Source organism: Chlorocebus sabaeus, chromosome 7 (genome assembly GCF_047675955.1).
Source record: "Chlorocebus sabaeus isolate Y175 chromosome 7, mChlSab1.0.hap1, whole genome shotgun sequence".
Taxonomy (NCBI): Eukaryota; Metazoa; Chordata; class Mammalia; order Primates; family Cercopithecidae; genus Chlorocebus; species Chlorocebus sabaeus.
In genome coordinates, this window is record NC_132910.1 from 70,632,680 (window position 1) to 70,658,831 (window position 26,152).

Below are 26,152 nucleotides of genomic sequence, written 5' to 3' on the forward strand. Positions count from 1 at the left end.
TTGAATGAAATTATTTTAGCAATCACATTTTAAGTATATATTTTCCATAGTTTTAACATATAAATAATAAATTTTGATTACAGTTCCAATAAAGTATATAAGAAAATGAACATTTTATATGGGTTTTAAATATAATGTTTCAAAAGGGCTAAAATGCTCTTTTACTAAAAATGAAACAGGACCTACTGGCCAATCATGGAAAGAATGCAGGAGGATCATTAGGGCAAAAATAATTCTTAATGTAAGGATGTAGTCCAACTTCTTTTGAAATTTCTGCCCTTGAAAATTATTTTACCTTTAATAGACCTATTTTTGGGAAAGAGGGTACTGAAAAATCAAAACAGGAATTAACATGCTGAGGCTTATTTCAGATAGATGAGAAGGCATTTGGAAGTTACTTACCTTTTAGTTCCACTTTCATTTTGAGTTATTACCTTAGTCTTATAAAGACCTTCAACTTACTCTTCTCTCCGCTTTATTACTTTTAAATTCTACTCTTTCCTTTCTTCTGCTATTTAGTATCAGTGGAATAAGTTATTATCTTCTAACTGGCTATACTTCAGAAATATGTATCTTTAGTTCTATGTGGATGGTTCACTTTGTTTTCTCAGCTCACTATAGTATCTTAGCTTTAAGAAAAAGATATAAAATCCTCCTCTAGGATAGCAGAATAAGAAAGGGGAAATACCTTATTGTCTTACGTAGTTTTCTAGTCTTCTTAACATTTTTCTCTTTTTTTTTTTTTGCCCATATGGTAAAGGGATATTAATTGTTTTTAAAAGCAGAATCATGCAATTATCCTATACTTTTTTATTTCCTTTAGAGCAACTCTCTCTTATTTTTACATACTCTTTAGCTCTTGAAAACAGCAGCAGATTTCCAGATGTTCTAACCTCACTGACTAAATTTCTAGTAAAATTCCTCTAAGGTCAAAAATGTCTGGATTGTAGTTAGGAATGTTCACTGGAACTATAATAAGAGCCACTTGAAGTTCACTGGGGTCTAATATAGAGTAGTATAATTTGGTTATTTTAAGTGCTCAGATATTCATTCATCCACTCAACAAATACTAAAGTGCCTATTATGTACCAAAAAGTAATAAAAAACTGGGGAAGTGATTACTCTGAAGGAGTTAAGAATCAAGAATGAGTGATACATAAACATAGACTTATAGCATAGTAGGATGGTGGGATCAGTTTCATGAAACAGTGTCCGTGGATCGCTAGGAGCACTGAAGGGGCACTTAATGTGGGTAAAAGAGAAGGAGTCTCAGAAATGACATTTAAATTTTTTTTCTCTAATAAATAGTTTTACAAAGGAAAGACATAAACTTTAAATCTGTGTTTTAAGAAAGATGAGTTTCAAACAGATATAGCAAGTATTATGCAAAGTTTCTGATAAATATGTAGTACAAAAAGTATATATTAATATGCTATCTGTACCTGGAACTCTATGAAGCAATGTACTAAGCAAGAAAATAGAGAGAAAGCTCCTGCTCACTCGAAAATGTAAAAAGACAAAAAATCACCTGCTTATTAAATGATCACTAATCAAACTATATTAACATTTTAGTCCATCATCATATCAACATAAATTTACAGTGAGATGATGATTCCTTTCAGTCTTTTTTTTTTTCTTTTTGAGACAGGGTCTTGCTGTGTTGCCCAGGCTGGAGTGCCGTGGCACAATCACAGCTCACTGCAGCCTTGATCTTCCAGGCTGAGGCTACTCTCCCACCTCAGCTTCCAAGCGGTGGGACTACATGGAAGGCATGTGCGTGCCTGGTTAAATTTTTAAAATTTTTTTGTAGAGACGAGGTTTCAGTATGATCAGGCTGGTCCCAAACTCCTGCGCTCAAGCAATTCTTCCGCTTTGGCCTCCCAAAGTGCTGGGATTACAAACATACAGTAAGATAGAAGAAATAAATTCAATGATTTATAGCATAGGAAGGTGACTATACTTAACAAAAATGTATTGTATTGGGGTGACAGACATTAGAAATACCCTCATTTGATCACTATGCATTATATACATGTACTAAAGTTTCACATATACCCTGTAAATTTGTACTAATAAATAAATAAGTAATAAATATTAAGAAAAACAAACCAAGTTCTGTCAAAAGACTATTAGCCCAGGAAAATATAGTTGGTCCTTTGTATTCAACTGTGATAGGAAATATTTGACAAAAAAATTTTACAACCCACAGCAACAAAAGTAACATCAAATAAATATAGTAGGACAATTATATACAGAGCACTCACATTATATTAGGTAGTATAAGTAATCTAGGGGTTTGCTCAGAGCAGGGGGCTGAAGAATGGCTCCTCTGTTTACAACACATGGAACAGGCATCTGGGGTCACTGTGACAAGGGACACAAAACTTGTGGCTCCCTAAGAACAAATGTCTTACATGTGTAACAAAACCAGTAATCCAGAGATGATTTATAGTGTATGAGAGGATGTGCGTAGGTTTTATGCAAATATTATGCCATTTTATATAAGGGACTTGGGCATCCACAGATTTCGGTATGAGGGGATGGAGTGGAGTCCTCAAATCAATCCCACTTTGTATACTGAGGGACAACTATGTATCTAATATATATATGTGCCTCCATCCCCAGAAGGGTGACATCTGAAAAACGACACTAACAAAAACAGATAAAAAATAGAATAAAAGGCATAGTGTTTGTCCAGGGTTGCATACACAGTAAAAGACAAATGACAGTTTAATTCTCTGACTTTAAGGATCCTGGGCAAAACTAGCACCCTCTGCCCTCATGTTCATATAAAGTCAGTCCTTCTTTCCGCTGTCATCCATTGCTTCTTTAAATAAATTAGATCATTGTCTTTAAATCAAGTAACTGCTAACTATAGGCTTTGAAATGTCCATTTTTAATGACAGCTTTTATTCTAAGTATATGTCAGACTCCATATGAGCGGCAGCACCCCTAAAAGCATTAGCTTCCATATCAGAATGTCCATTCACTTTTGCCTACCTGCTGGCTAACTGTACTCTCAGATACAGGTACTGCATGCTATTTTCGTAAAAGCGCAAAAAAGTCTTTCTGTTTTCTATTTTACTGGCACGATGCACAGCACAAATGGATGTTATGTCCTCAAAGGGTTGAGTGTTCTTTCAGGAATGCAAAGGCCAAGACTTGACTCTCACTGGGTGAGCAGTGTGGAATGTGACAGCTGGTTGTTTCAGGGCAACTGATCATTGTCACAGTGAGCAATTTCTTCTTCAATAAGCAGCTGCCCCAGACATTTTCTGAGGCCGTACATCAATCCCAATACATTTCCCCATCTCCAGTTCAGGGGATGCTCAGCATGGAAACTAAAAGCAAAGGAGGAAAGGACAGACTACAAATCATAGCTATCCCTCTCTCTCAGCCACAGAAGATCTCCATTGCAATGACAGGACTCAAGACAGTCTAATCTGAGCCAAATACAAACTTTACTAAGAAAACTAGAACTTAACAATATAAAGAGGAGTTAGGGGAGAATTTTCCCTAGTGTTCTTTTCAAACCTTTCTTTGACTCATTTATTCATTCTGCCATAAATACTTTATTCAGTAACTACTAAGTGCCTTTATGTACCAGTAGTGAAGAAAACAGATGAAAATTCCTGTCCTCATGGAGGTGACATTCTAATCAGTGTTAGGCTTGGGAATCCCACCCGCCATACCCTCTCCTCACCTGCTTTACAGATGAGAAAACTGAGAGTGAGAGAGTTGACACAACAGATCCAGGCTTTCTGACTTCTCTTCTGAATCCTAAGGAATCATCAAGTTACAGTACTATCCCATGTGGTAGGCAAAATAATGGCCCCCAAAGATGTCCCTGTCCTAATCTCTGGAATCTATGAATATGTGACCCTTAAATGACAAACGGAGCTTTTGACATGTGATAAAGTTAAAGATCTGGAGATGGGGAGATTATCCTGAATTATCTAGGTGGGCCCAATGTTATGACAAGGTCCTTGTAATGAAAAATGGAATGCAGGAGAGGCAGAGTCAAGGAAACATTTGATGATGCTATTATGCAGGTTTTGAAGACACAGGAAGAGGCCATGAGCAAAGGGGTACAGGCTATGGAAGCTAGAAGGGGCAAGAGAACAGGTCCGTTTCTAGAGACTCCACACAGAAACACACCCCTGTAGATGCCCTGATTTTAGCCCACTGAGAATTATTTAGACTCTGAAGTCCAAAGCTTCAAATAAAATATGTGTGCTATTTTAAGTCACTAAATTTCTGGTAGTTTTTTTTTACAGCAGCATTAAGAAACCAATACATTCCATCCAATTATGATTCCGATATTCTTGCATTCTTTTTCTTCTTCTCCACACCTCATTTTATCTCTTCTATTTCACTACGTAAATCCTCACTGTCTTTGAAGAACATGACATCTCGTTCCTAATCATCTTCCTGCCTTCAGTCTATCTTTGACACTTCAGCCAAATTTATATTCTTGGGGCACTGTTGTGCATACACAGATCACCTCATTTCTCAAAAATTTTAATAGTTTCACCCATCTACAGAATAAAAATTAAAGACTCTACCTAACATTCCACAACCTCAACTTAACTAGATCACGTACATGGGTCTTTGGATTAGAATACTGCCATGTCATTTGTTCACATAATTCCTTGAAATATCACCTTCCACCTTCTCTACTGAGGCCAAATCTCCAAAAAATCTTCCCTTCAAACCTACCCCTCGAAACTCTGTGTGGCAGTTGTATATGCCCTACAACAGACAGGGTATTCCTTTTTAACCTTTTAACCCCATTTTCTTTACTCACATCCTAGCCCTGCAAGTAGATTGTTTTCTAAGGTCATGATTTATATTTTATGCTTTATGCTACTAACAACACTTTGCATTGTTTTACATGTACTCAAAGGTTGAATAGTATTTGTTGTTGATGATAATGGGAGAAATGCCAGCAAGAATAAAAATTTTTAGGGTGATGTACTAACTGAACAATGCACATTCAAATAATAATTAATTATGTCTTCCCATTTTTGGCTCTAGCCTTTGCTTAAGATTAAGAAATCCATCCATATCTGAGAACTTTGTGTGGCAGTAAAAACTTCATGTTCTTAATAAGCCATTAATTATGGAGTTGAAACTTACAGCCTAAGGTAACACTGGAAGATAAAAGAAAGAAAAGCTTGAGATTATTCAATTTTTAATTTAAAACGTACAGAAAAATCACAAAGAATGAGATAGTAAGCATCCATGCCTTTGCCATCTAGAACAGTGGTAGTGTGAGACTTGTTAAAACACAGTTTCATGGGTCTACCCCCCAAATTTCAGATTTTGTAGATCTAGACGGGGGCCTGTATTTCTAAAAGTTCTCAGATGATTACAAATGCTGCTGGTCCAGGGACAAAAGACACGTTGAGAACTACTAATATAGAATTACTAAATGTTAATATTTGGTGATGTTTCCTTTATTAATACTATTAAATTAAGATAAAATTAAATTGGACTTTCTCTTTCCAGTCTCATTCTTCTTCCTCCTGTTCTTCCTACCATAGTCAACCTTCTTCATCATACTGTTAAAAAATATATAAATCTATACACAAAACATAGTACTTTTATCTTTCAAAAAGGTTTCTTAAATGAAATAATATATATGAAACATTTTGCAACTTCCAATTGTAATCAATGTTGTTTTTTAAGGTCAATTCATATAGATCTGGTTCATTCATTTTACATACAATATTGCATTCCATATCAAACTATATTCATTTGATCTCCAAAGAATGGATGTCTGAGTTGTTTGCAACTTTTTACTACTATAATCTTTGAGAAACATCTTTGTATATTCTTCTTGTGCACATGTGCAGCAACTTCTCTGGTTAAATCTTCAAAAAGATTACAGAAATTTATACCTTTACTAGCAAGGCATAAGAATCTCCATTAACCTCACATCCTTACCAGCATCTGGTGTTATCAGACTTTTTCAATGTTTGTCAATCTGATGGGTATAAAACTGTATATCACTGTTGCTTTAATTTGTATTTTCCTGATTACTAGACAGAATGAACATCTTTTTTATTGTTATTGGCTAACCTGGTATCCTCTTCTGTGTTGCCTATATGTACATTAGCCAATTTTGACCACTTTAGTTATGGTTTTAGGGTGGGCTCTTAATGGATTTTAGAATCAAAGTTAGATATTTCTTTAAGTGACTGGTAAGATTGATTTTATCCTTCTGTATATACAGGCTATTTATCTTTATATCTACTTTATATCTCAAGAGAATGTTTACAGATATTCCATGGTTAGGGGATGAGACAAGGATAAACAGAGAAGAATGATGCTTTTAGTTTACTCTCACAGCCTTCATGGCTACGAATGGGCAGCCAAGTAAGTTGGAGAGAAGCGTCTAAGGAATTGAAAGAAATAAAAAAGCAGTGCCCTGAAGATAACTGGTATCAGAAATAACATGATCAATGCCATTGTTTCTAATACAGTTAAGAAATCTCCTCCTCACTAAAACCAGAAAAATTCAAATGCTAAAGAGTTTGCTATTAAAAAAAGGAGAAGGGAGGGCTTGCCATGTAATAGGCACTTTGTAACTGTTCATTCATTTAATCCTTGGCATAATCCTTTAATTATCATTCCCATTTTATCACAGAGCAATCCGATGTTCAGAAAACTTACATAACTAGTTCAGGAATATGCAGACCCAGACACTCTCCAGACTTCATTCCAAGGGCTACAATTCTTTCTACTACTCCCCACAGGAAAAAGTGAAATCAGCCCTAGTACAAAATACAGGCTTTTTTTGTTTGTTTTGTTTTTTTGAGACAGAGTCTTGTTCTGTCGCCCAGGCTGGAGTGTAATGGCACACTCTCGGCTCACCGCAACCTCTGCCTCCTGGGTTCAAGCAATTCTCCTGCCTCAGCCTCCTGAGTAGCTGGGATTACATGCGCCCACCACCATGCTTGGCTAATTTTTATATTTTGAGTAGAGACGGGGTTTCACCATGTTGGTCAGGCTGGTCTCAAACTCCTGACCTTGTGATCTGCCCACCTCGGCCTCCGAAAGTGCTGGGATTACAGGTGTGGGCCACCGCGCCCAGCCAAATTATAGGCTTTTATGGACTATTCTTTTATACTCAAGGAATCATGGAGACCAAGGGTCCTCCAGTACACACCAACGCTTAGTCTTTAGATCTCATAAGTATGCTTATCTTCTTAATGCACATTTTCATCAAAGGGAGTGGAACAACTTCAAAATTATAACTCTAAGAAACAAAGACAATCCAACGTGGCTGCTAAAAGTTGTTTTCTTGGACTTAGATTATAAGTCTCGTAACAAGTTTTCACAGCCAAGAACCACTTATGCAACATTAAAAAAAAAATTCTATGTATCAAGGAAAAGTGAATAATAATGCAGTATCAAAAGTAAGTAGACTCTTCAAGAAAAAGCAAAACTAATTTGTAGTGACAGATATAAGAACAGTGTTGCCCATGGGTGGTGAGGACTGATTAGGGAATTAGTTATACAGATATATGCACATTTTTCAAAACTCATCAAATTGTACATTAAGATCTCTGTGTTTCACTGTACATGAATTTTAAAGCATTTTAAAAGCAAATGAATATGTAATTGCTGAAGGTATATGAAAGTGGGCGCCCATGTGCCAAGTTCCCAGCTGTCTAGGTAATGCTGAAGCAGGCTGAAGTCCTGATCATTTGTTCTGTGCTATTAGGCAGGATGGTCACTCCCCAGATGGGGCCAGGGCAAATCCAGTCTCTGGGGGTCAGTAGCTGTCCTGCCCCAGGAACATCCTGTGGGAATAGAGTCAACCTGAGACTGGGGTTCTTCCCCATGAGGAAATGCTTGGCATAATTGTTGATCCTAGTGTTTATTCTCATCTCTTTGAACAACAACAAAAAAAATTCCCCTCCTGCCAAATAGTAAACTCTCTGCCACACTAGCTTTTAAGTAATGAGGTAAAGCTCTTAAACCTAGAACTAAAGGGACTTTTTGCCTTATTAGATCTTTCTGTCCCTTGAGATACAGAGATTCTGTCCAGAGACAGAACAGCACATAGCCATTGTGAGCAAAGTCTCCATATAAGCCCTTTAAAAACTGCCAGAGACACAAAGGTTACATAGCAGAAAAGAGCCTGCTGTCTTTCCCATGGCAGGGTACATTCAGTGTTTACTGTTGTTGTTTAACTTTCCATTCCTCCGTTTGTCTGGCTTTGCAACATTCTCAGAAGGAGGAAATGGACATTTTCTGACCCCCTCGAAGTGAGAGCTCTGCAGTAGGCACTGCCACATTCCTCATCTCACTAGGAATTCAAAGCCACCCTGTGTGTTTGCACTTCATGCTGAAACTTTACAAACCAGTCGCCTAAAGCAAAGAGAGAAGAAACTTGCTCAAGGAATCACTGCTCCTAAGCCAGCACAAGACCAAGTCATTTTTGCTACAAAGTCAGAGGCCTTTCTTTCACACTCTGCCTCTCTGCCTAAGTGACAGTAAGCCTAAAATGTCAATAAAAAATTTCGTATATCAACACAGGTTATACAAGTTGTACTTCATATCAGAATAATTCCACCACTGTTTATGTTCACCTTTACACAATACATTGTCAAAAATGACTTCAGAGCCCTGGATCTATTTAATAATGAAGATTTATTTTAAGGGTGGTATCCTGCCTGATGCCAGGTGTTGGTCTGAAAAGCATAGGCTTACCCTGGACAGTGTTGTTGGATTTGGACTCTGTTAAATCAGGATCAAGTTTGTTCCAGCATTGCCTGAACTTATTATGAGTCCATGTCTCTATAGCCTTGTAAAATGCCCTGCCAATAAAGCCTCCTGATAATTACAGTGTAAAGTGGTGTGTCCATAATGGGCACCTAATACAAACACAAAAGAAGTAACACAGCAAAAATGGTAAAAAGCAAGTTTTGTGCATCAAAACACTAAACAGGCTGAATAAAATTTAAAAATTAAAGTTGGTATCAAAGGGGTTGAGAGAATGCCTTCTTTACTAGAGCTGAACTAAGTGTTTGGATCACTGCTATTGCCTCTGCTGGTCTAGCTAACCACATACACAGCTATAGAAAGCTAGATATCCATATAATTTAACATAAGATATTCAAGAAAAACGTATGTGTGTGTCATGTATATATATGTACACACATAATTTATTTACATTCTAAGTCCTTCATATGGAGAACATAGCTTATTATGTTCTCATAGCCAAAACATAATTTTATCTCTAAATATTATCCCTCCAAATGGAAGATGTGCCTGAGAATGTATGAAAGCACAGATGCAGACATCTGTCTCACTAGCAAAACTCCTAGTTGTAGGTGTCACCAGCAAAAAAAGACATGACCTCTTCTCCATAGCTGTGCCAGTTAATATACAATGAAGTAATTGTAGACATGCCTCAGAGATATTATGGGTTTGGTTTCAGGCAATAGCAATAAACTGAGTTACACATATATTTTGATTTCCCAGAGGATATAAAAGTTATTTTTAGACTATACTGTAATTTCTTAAGTATGCAATAGCACTATGACTAAAAAACAATGTACACACCATAATTAAAAAATACTTTATTGCTGAAAAATGGTAGCAATCACCTTAGTCTTTAGCTAGCTACACTTTTTGCTGGTGAAAGGTCTTACTTTGATGTTGATGTCTGCCGAATGATCAGGGTGGTGGTTGCTGAAGGATGGGGTTGTTGTGGAAATTTCTTAGCATAAGACAACAATGAAGTTTGCCACCACAGATTGACTCTTCCTTTCATGATAGATTCCTCTGTAGCATGTGACGCTGTTTGATAGCATTTTACCCACAGTAGAACTTCTTTCAAAATTGGAGTCAATCTTTTCAAGGTGTGCTACTGCTTTATCAACTAAGTTTATGTAATATGCTAAATTATTTGCTGTCTTTCAACAATATTCACAGCATTTACAGCAGGGGTAGAGTCCATCTCAAGAAACCACTTTCTTTGCTCATCCAAAAGAAGCAACAGTTCATCTGTCCGAGTTTTATCATGCGATTGCGGCAATTCAGTTACATCTTCTGGCTCTACTACTAATTCTAACTCTCTTGGTACTTCCACAAGATCTGCAGTTACTTCCAACAGTGATGTCTCAAACCCTTCAAAGTCATCCATGAAGGCTGGAATCAACTTCTTCCAAATTCCTGTTCATGTTGATAATTTGACCTCCTCCCATAAATCACAAATGTTCCTAATGGGATATAGAATGTTGAGTCCTTTCCAGAAGGTTTTCAATGTACTCTTCCCAGAGCCACCAGAGGAATCCCTATTTAGGTCAGTTATGGCCTTACGAAATGAATTTCTTAAATAATAAGACTTGAAAGCAGAAATTGGTCTTTGCTCCAATGGGCTACAGAATGGATGTTGTATCAGCAGGCATGAAAACGACATTGATTTCCTTGTGCATCTTCATCAGAGCTCCTGGGTGACTAGGTGTACTGTCACAGAGCAGTAATATTTTGAAAGAAATCATTTTCTCTGAACACTAGATCTCAATAGTAGGCTTAAAATATTCAGTTAATCATGCTGTAAACAAAGGTGCTGTCATCTAGGCTTTGTTGTTCCATTTGCAGAGGACAGGCTGAGTTGAATTAGCATAATTCTTAAGGGCCCTAGGATTTTTAGAATGCTAAGTGAGCACTGGCTTCTACTTAAAGTCACCAGCTGCATTAGCCCATAACAACAGAGTCGGCCTGTCTTTTGATGCTTTGAAGCCAGACATTGACTTCTTCTCTCTAGTTATGAAAGTCTGAAATGGTTTTTTCTTCTAATAGAAGACTGTTTAGTCTATATTGACAATCTGTTGTTTAGCATAGCCACCTTCAACAATGATCTTTCACTAGATCTGTATAACTTGCGAAAGCTTCTCCATCAGTACTTGCCGCTTCACCTTGCACTTTTGTGTTATGGAGATGGCTTCTTTTCGTAAACCTCATGAGACAACCTCTGCTAGCTTCCAACTTTTCTTCTGAAGCTTCCTTACCTCTCTCAACCTTCAGAGTATTAAAAAAAATTAGGGACTCGCTCTGGATTTTGGGCTTTGGCTTAAGAGAATGTTGTGGCTGGTTTGATCTATCCAGACCATTCAAACTTTATGTGAGCAACAAGGCGATTTGGCTTTCATAGCGCTCATGTGTTCACTGGAGTAGCACTTGTAATCTCCTTCAATAACTTTTCCTTTGTGTCCACAACTTGGCTAACTGGCACAAGAATCCTAGCTTTTGGCCTATCTCGGCTTTCAACATGCCTTCCTCACTAAGCTTATTCATTTCTAGCTTTTGATTTAAAGTGAACACTTGAACACTTAGAGAACGCTATAGGGTTATCAACTGGCTTAATTTTAATACTGTTGTGTCTCAAGGAATAGGGAGGCCAAATGAGAAGGAGAGAGATAGGGGAACATGAAGAAGGTGAAAGTTTCGGTGAAGTGTGTTCAAGAGAGAATGGAAGGAAATGGAAATGGCAAACATGGCCTGTATAACTCTTTCAAAGAGTTTTGTTCTGGTGATGATCAGAGAAATGAGGTGGTAAAGCAGATGTGTGATCCAGTGAGTGTTTTGCTTTTGTTTTCAAGATGGGAGAAATAGTATGTTTGTATGCTGATGAGCAGATTTGGTAGCCAGGAAAACTTTAATGATTCTGGACATAGAGGAGAGAACTGCTGAGCTAATTTCTTTGACCACGCAAACCAGGGATGGGGAGGCAATGTAGAGATTTCAGGGGAGAAGAGAAAGGATTAGACTGTAAAACAATACATGCAAAAGAAAAAGAGCTAACTGTTTTGTTCCCCACAAACCAATGACTTATTTTAGGAAATATGACAGCTCTCCCCCTTTATAACTTATCTACAAAGCTAGAAAGTATTTTAGATTTGCCCTTCTCCCTCATTCCTCCATCAAATCAATCACTAAACCTCCTAAACAGAAGTGTAACAAATCTACAAAAAACTCTTTAGCAGCTTTCCTGCCTCTAAACAAAGTAGTCTCTCTGCTTATGAACAAATATGGAATTTAATTATAAAAATATATCAAGTGTCAAATTATGTGGCTCTGGGTTAGAAGCAAAGAAAATGGTTCGAACTTACTGCCGTGGTCACCCAGATTTTTAAATAATAGCAAAATACTTTCTAGCATTAAAAAAAATTCAGTACCTCCTTTGCATGACATTAGAAAGCTCTTCTTGATCTTGCCTCTGTCTACCTGTCAGACCTAATTTCCAGGCACTTCCCTCCTTCTAGTGGATACTCAAACAGTGTAGCAAAGTAATAGACACATTCCCTTTGCTCTCAGTCCATCAACAGAGGCAGAAAACAATGGCGCAGAAAGATATGATGGAGATATACCAATGAGCATTCCCTGTGGATATTAAACAGTGAGTACTTACATTACATGCAAACAGAGATCTTATGTAGATCTGCTAGTATTTGTGGCACAGTATTTTAAAAGTCTTAGCCAGGTGCAGTGGCTCATACCTGTAATCCCAGCACTTTGGGAGGCTGAGGCGGGCAGATCACAAGGTCAGGAGTTTGAGACTAGCCTGACCAACATAATGAAACCCCATCTCTACTAAAAATACAAAAAATTAGCCGAGTGTGGTGGGAGGCGCCTGTAATTCCAACTATTCGGGAAGCTGAGGCAGGAGAGTCGCTTGAACTCGGGAGGTGGAGGTTGCAGTGAGCTGAGATCATGCCACTGCACTCCAGTCTGGGCGACAAGAGTGAAACTCCATCTCAAAACAAACAAACAAAAACAAACAAACAAAAAAAAACCAGTCTTTTAATACCTCAGTAATTTGCCACCACACAAAGAGGCAGACATCTTCCTCTTTTTCTCCTTAGTCTTCCCTTTTTCATGCTCTACTTCCTCTTTTCCCTCTGATTTAACACAACCTTGAACACCAATTTTTGTGTAAACCTTTGTGTAAACCCAGTCTACATCGCCTCTCCTCTGGTAGTTCATATTATTTTTTAGTACATGAAAGGTGATAACTCAAAATGATTTTAAGAGATCATTTTAATTAATGAGCACATTTCCTCTTTTATCCTTTGGCTAGTTTTAAGGAAAGAGAAAATAAACATGGATATATATGTTCTATATAATAAATAATGAAAGTAAATTAGTACTATGTCTAGTAGGTTAAAGTGCCTCCACAAATTCTCTGATACTACTCTTTTCAAGAGCTGGAGCCTAATTCCCTTCCTCTTGAGTCGGGTGTAGAACTTAAAGTCTCACTGCTAAAGAACAGAATGCCAGAAAAGTCTTGGTGATGGACAACTTTGGAGACGAGGTCATATAGAGCACTACTGCTTCCTCCTTGCTCAATTTTTTCTCGAATTGCTCGCTCTGGAGAAGTCAGCTGCCATGATGTAAGGATACCGAGCAACTTATGAAGAGTCCACATGGTGAGGAACGAAGCATTTCTCCCAAGAACTTCTTGAAAATAGATGATCAAGCGTAAGTCATGTAGCCCCTGCCCACATCCTGACTGCGTGAGATACCTGAGCCAGAAGGAACCAAGCTTGATAAGCCACTCCAGAATTCCTGAACCACAAAAACTGTGAGATAATAAATGTTCATTCAGAATCACTTAGTGTAATTTGTTATGTTGCAAGAGATAACCAATACTGCATAGTACTCAAGATTATCAAATAATTTGTAATAATCAAATAGATCTAGAATTCTAAATCCAGGTCATTTCACTCCATTTCACTAGTATAAACTGATGGAAACAAATTTAAAAAGTTTTGTAAGATCCTCATCTCTTGCTCTTTGATTTCAATTCAGCCTAGACTATTAATTTCCATTCTATGATCAAAAGTAAGTGGAGATTTAGCATAGACTATTAATTTCCATTCTATGGCAGAAGACAAGCAAATGGAGATTTTTAGATAAGCATTTAATAAGAAGGAATACAAGGTACTTAACAGTTGATAAAGCACTTTACCTACGTAATCTTAGACATTAATGAATGAGTATAGATGTTTGCACATATCTATTGAGAGCAGCAATTTCATTAACAATCACTTTAACTCTTCAAGAATGCATGAAAACATGAAAATTATTTTATAGTCAAAATCCACCCCAGGGTCCAATTATATGATGTTGGGTTAGATATTATACAAAGAAATGTTTTATGCTTATCTGGTTCCAGACCCCTAATATCCATTATTCAGGGACTATGTAAAACTTCTCAAAATTAAATTTATAAATAATCTATTAAATTAAAAATGTCATGTATTCCAAAAAGTGCTGGAATGGTTATCTTGAAATTACCAATGAAGATAAGTTTCCTATTGAATAAAATATAGCATTCAGTATGAACCAAATTTTCTGATCATTAAAAATAGGATACCATTTGGGTACACAAAGCCTACCACATTAATTTAATCTTCAGTTTCAAGTTTTTATTCACCCTTTCTTTTTCTTCTTGATCAGTAGTGTAGACTTGGGGATTTCACACATTAGCACTATGTTTTTCATCTGCTGCTCTTAAGAAACATTCTTCTTTTAGGAAAGCAGTTAACATCTTCATAATATATACTTTGTTATTTAAAGGGCAGTGTGCAGAAGGAAAAAGAAAGAATTGTCACTATCACAACCTCAAGTCCAGAACAAACAGAAACTTTGAGGAGCACTTTTGTTTCTAAAACAAAGCTACAAGAAAGAATACTGTGGGGAATAAATGCAGTGAACAATTTGTAACTTTTCTTTTTTTTTTTTCAGGCTGGAGTGCAGTGGCGAGATCGCGGTGCACTGCAACCTCCACCTCCCTGGTTGAAGCAATTCACCTGCCTCAGCCTCCTGAGTAGCTGGGATTACAGGTGCACGCCACCACACCTGGCTAATTTTTTTATATTTTTAGTAGACACTGGGTTACACCATGTTGGCCAGACTGGTCTCAAACTCCTGACCTCAGGCAATAAACCCGCCTCAACTTCCCAAAGTGCTGGGATTACAGGCGTGAGCCACCATGCTTGGCCAATTTGTACGTTTTTGAAAACACGTAACTAGCCAATTCTTTAAGACTAAAATAGATCTAGATCGACTGATAGTCTGCTATTACACTCTACTTATTTTTATAGTTACATTTTCATCTATCTTGATTAAAATTGAAGGATTATGAATAAAACTGTAACATTTATTTCCTCCAAGTTTACACTGTCAAATTTAAGAAAGCCGCAGTCAGTACTGTGAGTGTGAGAGATCACAGACAAGGATCCACCCTCCATGGAGATCAAGCTTCTGTCATCAGGAGCATTTATGTGGTTCCTCCCTCGAGGCTGTGAGATAAACACAGCAGGACACTTTCATTTCTCCCCAGGGATTTCTCTAGGTCCCCGAGTTCAGTCTTTCTTTCGAACTTGTGTGTTGAATATTGGACTCATTTAACATTTGTCTTGTCACCTTATATAGATATTTAATTTTTGGTGTACAAGAGCTACCTCTCCAACTTTTTTTTTTTTTTGAGACGGAGTCTCACTCACTCTGTTACCCAGGCTGGAGTGCACTGGCACAATCTCAGCTCACTGCAGCCTCCGTCTCCCAGTCAGGTTCAAGCGACTCTCTTGTGTGAGCCTCCCGAGCAGCTGGGATTACAGGCGCACACCACACACCCAGCTAATTTTTGTATTTTTAGTAGAGACGGGTTTTCACCATGTTGGCCAGGCTGATCTTGAACTCCTGGCCTCGAGTGATCCACGCCCCCTTAGCCTCCCAAAGTGCTTGGATTACAGCATGAGCCACTGCGCCCAGTCTACCTCTCCAAATTGAAAAAAATTTAAAAGCAAGTATCTCTTTGCTTCAATTAAAAAAAAAAAATCTACAAAGTGCAGTGATTCAATAGTTACTTGTCAAAACAAGATAATTTAAATGAAAATATTTTTAAATGAGCAGACACAATCATAAAACTTAAATTCTAGAAAACATTTACTTTTGTGTTTTGTAGTTGGAATTACATATCTGATTTCATTAACACTTCAATTTGTGAGTTTCGGTAGGTGTTGATCACTTGGATTTGCCAAAGTATAAATCTCATAAAATTAGCTGATACTTTCTGAATCTTTTTAGTTTTTAAAAGTAAGATATAAGCTAAAATGCTAAGATATTAGCTAAAATGTTCCTTTACCACATTGTAATGAATTATCCTAAATCCTTGATTTTAACTGTCATATTTGCAACAAAGAATTGCAAGTATATCACCAAATATGATAAAACAAAATCAAGATAATAAGATAAAAATAGAGAAGGAGGAAAGAGCTCTGATTTCCAATTGAATTTCTACTTAATAACTGGAGTTGACATTCAACAATGGTGGTTCAGCCTAGCCTGAAAGATATTATTGGATAAAATCTCTAGTTCAGATCAATAAGAAATTATCAGAGCTTGCATTATTTCATAATGTCCTGCTTTCTACTCTTTATCCTCTCCTCCCCAAATAATCTACAGAAGAAAAAAAAAAAAAAAAAAATCAGTAGGCCCTGAATGACAAATAGGGCTCTGAGTAAGAGTTAATATTTAGGGTCGATTATACCAGTGCAGCCCCTATAAATAAAAAAAAGAACACTCATCTTCACTATGTCATAACAAGCAATACTTCAGGGGAAGGCAGTATTTCACAAATAGGTCATCTGAGCTAGGGGGAAAGATCTGAGCTTCTCTGTAATTCTTTACTAAACAAAAAAAGAATTCTGTCTGGTTATAGAAATAATTCATACAAATGACAAAGATAAAAACTGGTCTAAGTGCCCAGGTCAGAAAAATCCAGAATTAACACTGAAAGAAATTTAATAGCAGCCCTAAAAATTCACATACCTGTATTTTTTTTTTTTTTTTTTTTTTTCATTTGTAGTCATGGTTCTTCTCTGGAGCAGTTTGGCTCAGATTAGTATGAAACATGCTCCTTTAACTCTTTTGCCCCTGGTAAAAATTTTCTTATAGATTCCTCTTAAGGCAATATAGAGGACGTGACTATGATCTTTCTCTTATTCTCTGTTATCTCATTTTTCATCTTAAAAAGTCTGTCTGCAGAGCGGTTTAAACACTAACATTGAAGGGCCGGCAGAATACAGCCAGATCTCCTTGTTGCCACTTCAAGTCCTGCTTCTGCATGCAGCCACATTAAACACATCGGTGTACCTTCCACTCCAACAAAATCAACAATAATTTAAGTGCTTACTGCAGAGTCTCAAGAAAACACCAATCAGGAGGGAAGCAGAGCGCAGCCATCATCCATAGCAGACTTTTAAGAAATGCTCTTCTCTCTATCTATTATGACCCCTAGAGTCTGAATGCCTGGGTTTGAATCTCAGCTTTGCCAGTTTTTAGTTATGTGACTTTGAACAAGTCCCCTAAATGTTTCATATCTCAGTTTCCTTTATTGTTAGGTAGGGATAAGATAATGCGTTACCTCTTATGGTTGTCATGAAGATTAAATGAACTAAGACTTGCCAGATCATTAGCACAGTTTTCACAAGATTTGCTCAATAAATATCATACATGTTCACTGTCTCCTACATACAAGGCAGTTATTTCCAAAGTCCTACGCAATACTCCTCAAACTACTCCCTCATATACACCCTGGACTGGCTCTCTTCTCTCCCTTGATCACTTTTTTCTTTCTGTCTTTATTCATTTTCTGCAGCCAGTAGCTCTTTGACCTTCCAAAATAAATTATTTTAGCCTTCTCACACTTCTCCAGTTTCTTTTTCCACTTTGCCCATTAACTCCATTCTCTTGAAGGGAGTAGGGAGAGGGGAACATTGCAAAAACTTAACCTCTAGATTTTTTTCAAAATTACCATCACAGATGTTTAGTAATGTCTATGGTCCTTACTTGTAAAAAAAGCACTGTTGTATCTATAAAACTTATGCTTATAACATTAATGAAAAGAACTCCCAAACATTTTTAATTAGTTGAAATACTTTACAAGAGGCAAATAAAGAGCTTAGATATTTCAGTGAATCTTAAACATTTTCTAGCCTATGTTATAATTCAGAATTTAGTATTCAATAGTCAACTACTCCATTCAAATGGCTTTCCAGAGTTGGTACCAATGTCTTTAAAAACCAGTGTCACTAAAAAGTACCAGGATATTTTGTAAACAATCAATATTTAATGATTCAATAATCACTGTTCTTTTTAGGTTCCTTGGTAATTAGTCGGAATGGGTATTGGCTTACTCAATAAGGCCAGACTTAGAAAAAGAAAAAACACCAAATTCATTTTGCCTCATTTATGAGGAAAAACAGTGAAAAACACGTTTCTCTTAAGTTTAAGGTTTCTTAGAGGATAATCAACAGACTATGTCAGGGCTGCGTTGGCTATCCCAGTTAGCTGAGTACTGGCTTTGGTCCCAGTTAGCTGATTATTATGTGGCTAATGACCTCTTCATGCAGCTCTTATTGCTTGTCTCTCTTAAAAGTTCTATTAGTTCTACATCTCCTTTTAAAGAATAGTAGCTGATGCACTTCCAGTGTGCCAGGAACTACGTTAAACCCTTCACTCACATGAATGCATTTAATCTGCCCAATAACCCTTTAAGGCAGATCCTTTTATTGCCCTCATTTTGCAGATGAGGAAACTGAAGAAGATCTACCATCCTGGTTTGTCAGCCAGCAAGTAAGTGGTAAAGACGGGATTCAAGCCCAGAGCAAGGAAACTTAATAATTAGTCCCAAAAGCCTCCCTGAAACTTTCCATTTTGGTTTAAAATTTTCATGAGAAAGAGTAGTTATGTGTACATACAAAAGCAAATAGTACTCTGAGTTTGTTTATACAGATATAAATTTAAAGATAATTCTGGAAGTCAAATATTGCACCTTGTTGGTGGCCTGGGTTTGTTTTTTGGCCAGCCAAACTACTTTTTATACTATAACAGCCACGCTTGATAGTGTGTCTATTCTGTCTGTCTTCATTCTTTTCTCTGAAAACGTTAATTCTCAAGAGAAATAATTTTGAACTTGGCAGTGTGAACCTGGGAGGAAAGGGAGCAAGATGGGAAGGAAGGAGAATGAGGAGGGTCAGCAAGATGTTTAAAAAACTGTGTTGTGGGCCAGGCGCGGTGGCTCATGCTTATAATCCCAGCACTTTGGGAGGCCGAGGCAGGCAGATCATGAGGTCAAGAGATCGAGACCATCCTGGCTAACATGGGGAAATCCTATCTGTACTAAAAATACAAAAATTAGCTGGGCGTGGTGGCACGCGCCTGTAGTCCAGCTATTCAGGAGGCTGAGGCAAAAGAATTGCTTGAACACAGGAGGCAGAGGTTGCACTGGGCTGAGATCATGCCACACTGCATTCCAGCCTGGTGACAGAGTGAGACTCTGTCTCAGAAAAAGAAAGAAAGAAAGAAAGAAAGAGAGAAAGAGAGAAAGAGAGAAAGAGAGAAAGAGAGAGAGAGAGAGAGAAAGAGAGAAAGAGAGAAAGAGAGAAAGAGAGAAAAGAAAGAAAGGAAAGAAAGGAAAGGAAAGGAAGAGAGAAAGAGAGAAAGAGAGAGAGAAAGAAAAGAAAGAAAAGAAAGAAAAGAAAGAAAGAAAGAAAGAAAGAAAGAAAGAAAAGAAAGAAAGAAAGAAAGAAAGAAAGAAAGAAAGAAAGAAAGAAAGAAAGAAAGAAAGAAAGAAAGAAAGAAAGAAAGAAAGAAAGAAAGAGAGAAAGAGGCTGGGCGTAGTGGCTCACGCCTGTAATCCCAGCACTTTGGGAGGCCGAGGCGGGAGGATCACAAGGTCAGGTGATCATAGCCATCTTGACTAACACGGTGAAACCCCGTCCCCATTAAAAATACAAAAAGAAATTAGCCAGGCGTGGTGGCGGGCACCTGCAGTCCCAGCTACTAGGGAGGCTGAGGCAGGAGAACGGCGTAGCGTGAACCCAGGAGGTGGAGCTTGCAGTGAGTGGAGATTGCACTACTGCACTCCTGCCTGGGGTGACAGAGCGAGGCTCCGTCTCAAAAAAAACAAACAAACAAAAAAAAAAACTGTGTTCTGGAAGCCCTCTTTGAATAAAGTTACAGATTGAACATCGCTTATCCGAAATGCTCGGGACTTAGAAGTGTTTCAAGTTTTAGATTATTTTTGGATTTGCGAATATTTGCATTATTATCAGTTGAGCAACCCCAACAGAAAAATCCAAAATTCTTCAATGAGTATTTCTTTTGAGGGTCATGTTGGCACTCAAAAAGTTTCACATTTTGGAGCATTTTGGATTTTCAAATTAGAGATACTCAGCCTGTATTTAGTCTCCAGTGAAGCTACTGAAGATTTTTTAATCTCATGAAATGGTTGGTGTAAGAGTCCAAGCCTCATATTAAGTCACCACCAGCAGGAGAGGATGTGAAAGCACACAGAGAAACACAAGAAAGCTCAAGAACCCAGCAGAAATCTAAAGGAGAGCTTCGGGCTATTTGGGGATCTGTGGCCGCACCCACTCCAATCAGATCTGTAAGAAGGCAGCAGGTCCTTGGCTAAGAGTGGGGTTATATATTCATGTAACAAAATTTAAGTCATCTCTCAGTAGAATGCCCAGAATAAAAAAGACTGATACACTATGTGTTACCAAGGATATGATGTAAGGGGAACTCTCATACACCTTGATAAGAATGAAATATGGAACAGCTACTTTGGAAGAGTTTGGAAATTTCTTATCAAATTAAACAAATACCTACCATATGACTTAGCAATTGCCCTCCTATCCAAAATATGTGAAAGCGTAAGTCCACACAAAGGTCTGTATGCAAACACTGACAGCAGCTTTTTTTTTTTTTTTTATAATAGACACAAACTGGAAATAACTGAAATGTTTATCAACTGATGAATGCATAAACAAATTGTAGTATATCCATACCATGGAATAAATCACTCAGCAATAAAAAGGTACAAACTATTGATACATTCAACGGTAGGGCTGAATCTCACACCAATTAGGCTAAGTGAAGGAAGCTAGATACAAAAGACCACATACTGTATGATTCCATTTAAATGACATTCTAGAAAAGCAAAACAATAGTGACAAAAAGCAGATCAGTGCTTGTCAGGAGCTGTGGGTTAAGGGAGGAGGAGGAAACCAACTGCAAAGGGGTACACGGGAACATCTGAGGTGATAGAAACATTCTATGTCTTGATTGCAGTGGTGGTTACATGATCGAATATACATATCTCAAATTCATCAAACTGTACACTTAAGCTGAGTAAATTGTATTGTATGTGTGTTAGTCTGTTCTCACACTGCTATGAAGAAATACCTGAGATTGGGTAATTTATAAAGGAAAGAGGTTTAATTGACACACAGTTCTTCATTGCTGGGGAGGCCCCAGGAAACTAACAATCATGGCAGAAGGCAAAGGAGAAGCAGACACCTTCACAGGGCGGCAGGATAGTGTGAGTACAAGTAGGGGAAATGCCAGAAGCTTATAAAACCATCAGATCTCATGAGATTCACTATCATGAACAGCATGGGGGAAAACGCCCACATGATACAATTACCTCCACCTGGTCCCGCCCTTGATATGTGGGGATTATGAGGATTGTAATTCAAGGTGAGATTTGGGGTGGGGACACAGACAAACCATGTCAGTATGTAAATTATATCTCAATATAGCTGTGTTTTTTGTTTTTATTTTTTATTTAATTTAAATCATCCTCACCAGCAGTCATAATGTGGAAGAATGTATATCCTGAGAATACTTTCTGTAGAAGGGGCCATCCTATTCACTTCTTCCTAGTGATTCTGTTGCATTCTCATCAGTTCCCCCAATCCTGATTGTTGGAGAAATTGTTTACACTATCTAGAAGAGAAGCTTAATCAGGGCATAATTCAGGCTGAATCTGTTTGCCAGTACAAAGCTGTTTTGGGGTTCACGATTTTAAAGTACCCTTAATAACTAAAAGCTGAACACTGTCTTCCTAAGTGTACAGAATCATAGTCTGTGGTTTATAACTAGGCCTGCCAGATAAAATTTGAGTTGGATTTGAGTTCAGATAAACAACAAATAATTTATTAGTATAATGATGTCCCAAATAATGCATGGGACACAACTTTTTTAAAATTTGATATACCTGGCAACCACATTAGTAACACTATAATCATCAGTCCATGTACGGCCTTTTCAATTTTATATATTCATTCACATACTGAGTTAATTAAACTAATTAATTAATCTCATATTATGTCATTGCTGCAGGCATTTTTAGTTACTACTGCTGGAACTACACTTTTTAAGAAACGATGTGGTAACTCTAAGGCACTGAGAATGACTACTGAAAAGTAACTGACTTAGGGCCTTGTTAATCAAATTGTGATCAGTAGACCCAGGTAATCATCAACTTGGTACTTGTTAAAAAAGAATCTCAGGTTCTACCCAGACCTACTGAATTCAGAATCTGCATTTTAACAAAATCCCCAGGTGATTCCTATGCACAACACCTAACACTGATTTAGAAAATTGTGTTTTAGGCAAATTCCCAGGGCAGTGATATGTAGAATGGACTAAAGGGTAATTGACTGCAAGGATAGAAACACCTTACAAGAACTTCAAAATCTGAATCATGGTGCATGCAAGTAGCACAAATAAAAATAAAAAAATACTGAAATCAGAAACATTCTAGTGAAAAAAATCAATGGGGTTTGGTAAGAGACTAGATGGAGGAGGGAGAATAAACATCAGAATTTGAATATAAATCAAGTAGAAGCATCAAATACTTCTAATATGATTGACAGTGGTTCTCAACCTTGGCCACAAATTGCAGTCATTTGGGAGCTTTAACAAATACTAATACCTGGGTCCCAATCCCTGAGATTCTGATTTAAGGTGAAACCTCGGCATTAGAATTTTTAAATGCTATACCCAGATAACTGGTAAAACATTTCCATGTGTGTCTGTGAGGGTGTTTCCAGAAGAGATTAGCATTTGCATCAGTAGACTGAGTGAAAAAGATTCTCCCTCACCAATGTAGGGGGGGAACATCCAATCCATTGAGCGCCCAGACAGAGAAAAAAGGCAGAGGAAGAGAATATTCTGCTCTCTCTTCGGAAGCTGGGACATCCATCCTCTCCCTCCTCTGAGAAAACAGAACTTCAAATACTCAGATCCTTGGACTCTAGGACTCACACCAGCAAACCTCCCAGTTTCTCAGATCTTCACCCTCAGACTGAATTACACCAAAGGCTTTCCTGGTTCTCCAGCTTGAAGATGGCGGATTGTGGGACCTCTTGGTCTCCATAATTGCACAAGCTAATTTTCATAAATAAATCCCCTCATATGTCTACATATATCCTATTGATTCTGTTTCTGTGGAGAACCCCAATTAATACAATTGGTAATCTTTTAGACTTCTCCAGTTGGTTGTAATACACAGTCAGGATTGAGAATGCGCAATTGAAATATTCAGTTTAACTGATAATTTATTAACTCTTTTTTTCCAAATAAGTGTAAAATGAAGAGGGAACTCAGTGATAACAGAATCCAAATCTTCTAGTTAGGTGAAATATAAACTAACATATTTTCATTTGCCTGTTAAAATTTCAAATTGAAATTTACATAATTAGAGTTAGCTATGATTTCCATTTTTTCAAAATCTCAATTTGAATGAAATCAGTTAATGACCACTGTAGTTGGATGATCATTTATGAATATTACTCATACTCCTAAAACATAATATGTAATGAATTGATTCTAATCACAGCCATAACTACATATCTTAAGATAGAATAAGGCCTTCAGGAAGAGGGGAGGTAGAATATGACATGCATAAAATTTATTTCTAAGTAAATGGCCATAGTAAAGTAATAATCAGAATTAGGCCCTGTAACTAAAAATCTAAATTAAAAAATATCAAGCAGAACATTTAAGAACTTTATAGATAATTTATCACTAAAGCATTATTTCATATATATGCAAAGTAAATACAACATATTTTTCAAAAAGAAAAATATTTCCAATGACCTTTTATAAAATGGAAAATTGGCTTACCTCTTCCCTATGATTCTTAATTGGCATACAAAGAATGCTTTGTGTCTTGTAGCCTGTAATTTGGTCAACTTCTGCATTGAACCGAGGATCCTAGTATGGAAAAAGAAATTCAATTTAATGACTGACCTGTTCAAAGATTGATTTGATTTTTCTGATTTATTAGATTAGAGAAATCTAACCTTGGACTTACCTTGTTACTCCGAGTAACAATTTTATTGTTGTGAAAGGCATCATCATGTAAGTACATATTATATTTGACAAAGATACATTTAAGTTGCTGAGCTTTTTTATAAGCAGCTAGTGTTTAAGAGAGAAAAATACAGACTCAAACAAAGGTTCAGAAATAAAGAAAATTCAAAATATTAACCACTTTAGATAGCTGTACTTAAGTACAGGAAAAAGTGGCATCTCTCCACCTCTGTAATATCATCTCACAACCTGATTCTATTGTGCCTCCAGAACAACCTTTTCAATAAATGACTTTACTTCCCTTGTAAGGGCTATTTTACAGTTCCTCAGTACTTCCATCTCAAGTATTCATAAGACTTTAAATTATACATATATATACACACACAATCCGATTGCGTCAGATTGTAAACAATCCTTTAATCTTTTGAATTTCCCCTTTTACAAGGCACATTATACACATCCAATAATCATAAAGGACTTTTGAGGTGTTAAATTTCTAAGTATGAATTAAAGAAATAAAGGTAAAGTTTAATTGTCCATTACACTTTAGACTGGGAAGATCTAAAATTAGGCTGTAAACTCTACGAGGGTTTTTTCTTTTTCTTTTTTTTTTGTTCGTTACTGTATTCCTAGCACAGGAACTTAATCAAAAGCATGTGTTAAATCAATGAAGGAATTCATTAACAAATAATACCATGGTTATCAAATGATATCATTTTTACCTTACCATATAGTTTAAAGCAAATCTTGTCAGTAAAGGGAAAACCAAAGTAGAGGAAATCAATAGCTACAACTACATAAGGTAAGAGTGGAATGGAAACAAGCATTCCAGGACATAAACATCTGAATGAGTGCTGTTCCCTTCAAAGCGATAGCCTTGGGGAGTTACATGCTCAATCTAATAATAGCATCACTGCTCCAAAAACTACGCAGTTGGAATTCCCTTCAGAGAATATGGAATATCCACACTGGAAAAGCTCATCTTTTGATGAGCTTTGAAGGTCATTTCTTTTTTTAAAAATAAAAAATAAATTAGTCACAGTAAAGCCGTGAATGAAGTAAGTGATTACACTAGATACCATCAATTGGGGTCAGAAATGAGGCCAATTTTCTCCTGAGAGGGCCCAACTTAGCTTAAAGATAATTTCAAAAGAAAGGCTATAAAATGGTGAAAAATCAGCATAAATATTTTATATTATAAACACTACTACATTTTTGCTTTTTCTGCAAACATGCTCAAAGTTACATGAATTGAGATGCAGAGAAAATCCTTAGCTGAATCTTCCTAAAAAAATTCTTATTTTATCTTTAGATATTGTCTAAAGAAAGCAGACAAGATAATGATGTTGATGAATTAAAGAAGTGAAAAATTATTGACATATAGTGAATTGTTTTACAAACCAATAAGTAAAACATGAATAAAAATATATCCTCAGTTTTACTTTGTTAATAAACATTTGAATTATGAGACAATTTATAAAGCAGATTTAACCCAACTACCTAATCAAAGCATTAGAGTTTGACAGATTAAAATTAGTAGGACTTTCACATCTTTTTTGTGTCTACTGTTAGTTTAAAATCAACAGCACTTCTGAATTTCACTCTCCAGTGAAGTGGGTGGGAATAAATACATCCTTCAAATTTCATTTGAGGTGAAGTTCCAAACTCTTGACATCTCAAGGAGTTTTCCTTTAATAATAATGTACTCAGTGCAAAGACAATATACGTAAAGGAGTTCTAACCCCTCTAGGTCCAGTAAACACCAAAGAAAAAAATGGAACACTACAATCATTGTGATTATTCCTTTCACCATTTGTTTATAAGAACATGACAGTATGAAAGAACACAAGCCTTGGATGTCCACTTGCCATAACAAAGTATCAGGTACCAGAATTCCTTCCTGCTGAAGACAACTATAAGACTAGACAAAATACAAGACAACAAAGCCATGGGCAGA

At 36.8% G+C, this 26,152-nt stretch overlaps 1 protein-coding gene and 1 non-coding gene across 6 annotated transcripts in view; one reads left to right on the forward strand and one right to left on the reverse strand.

The window, feature by feature from the left end:
* PDE5A (phosphodiesterase 5A) overlaps positions 1-26,152 on the reverse strand; it is a 129,222-nt gene that overhangs the window by 72,635 nt on the left and 30,435 nt on the right. For all 5 annotated transcript variants that reach the window (XM_007999666.3, XM_073017600.1, XM_007999664.3 and 2 more), the window contains exon 3: positions 24,007-24,096. In XM_007999666.3, coding sequence (XP_007997857.3) covers positions 24,007-24,096 — 90 coding nt within the window. The remainder of the gene's footprint in view (positions 1-24,006; positions 24,097-26,152) is intronic.
* On the forward strand, positions 2,292-2,418 carry LOC119624069 (small nucleolar RNA SNORA11). Its single transcript, XR_005240158.1, has one exon. It is a non-coding gene; the product is annotated as a small nucleolar RNA SNORA11 (small nucleolar RNA).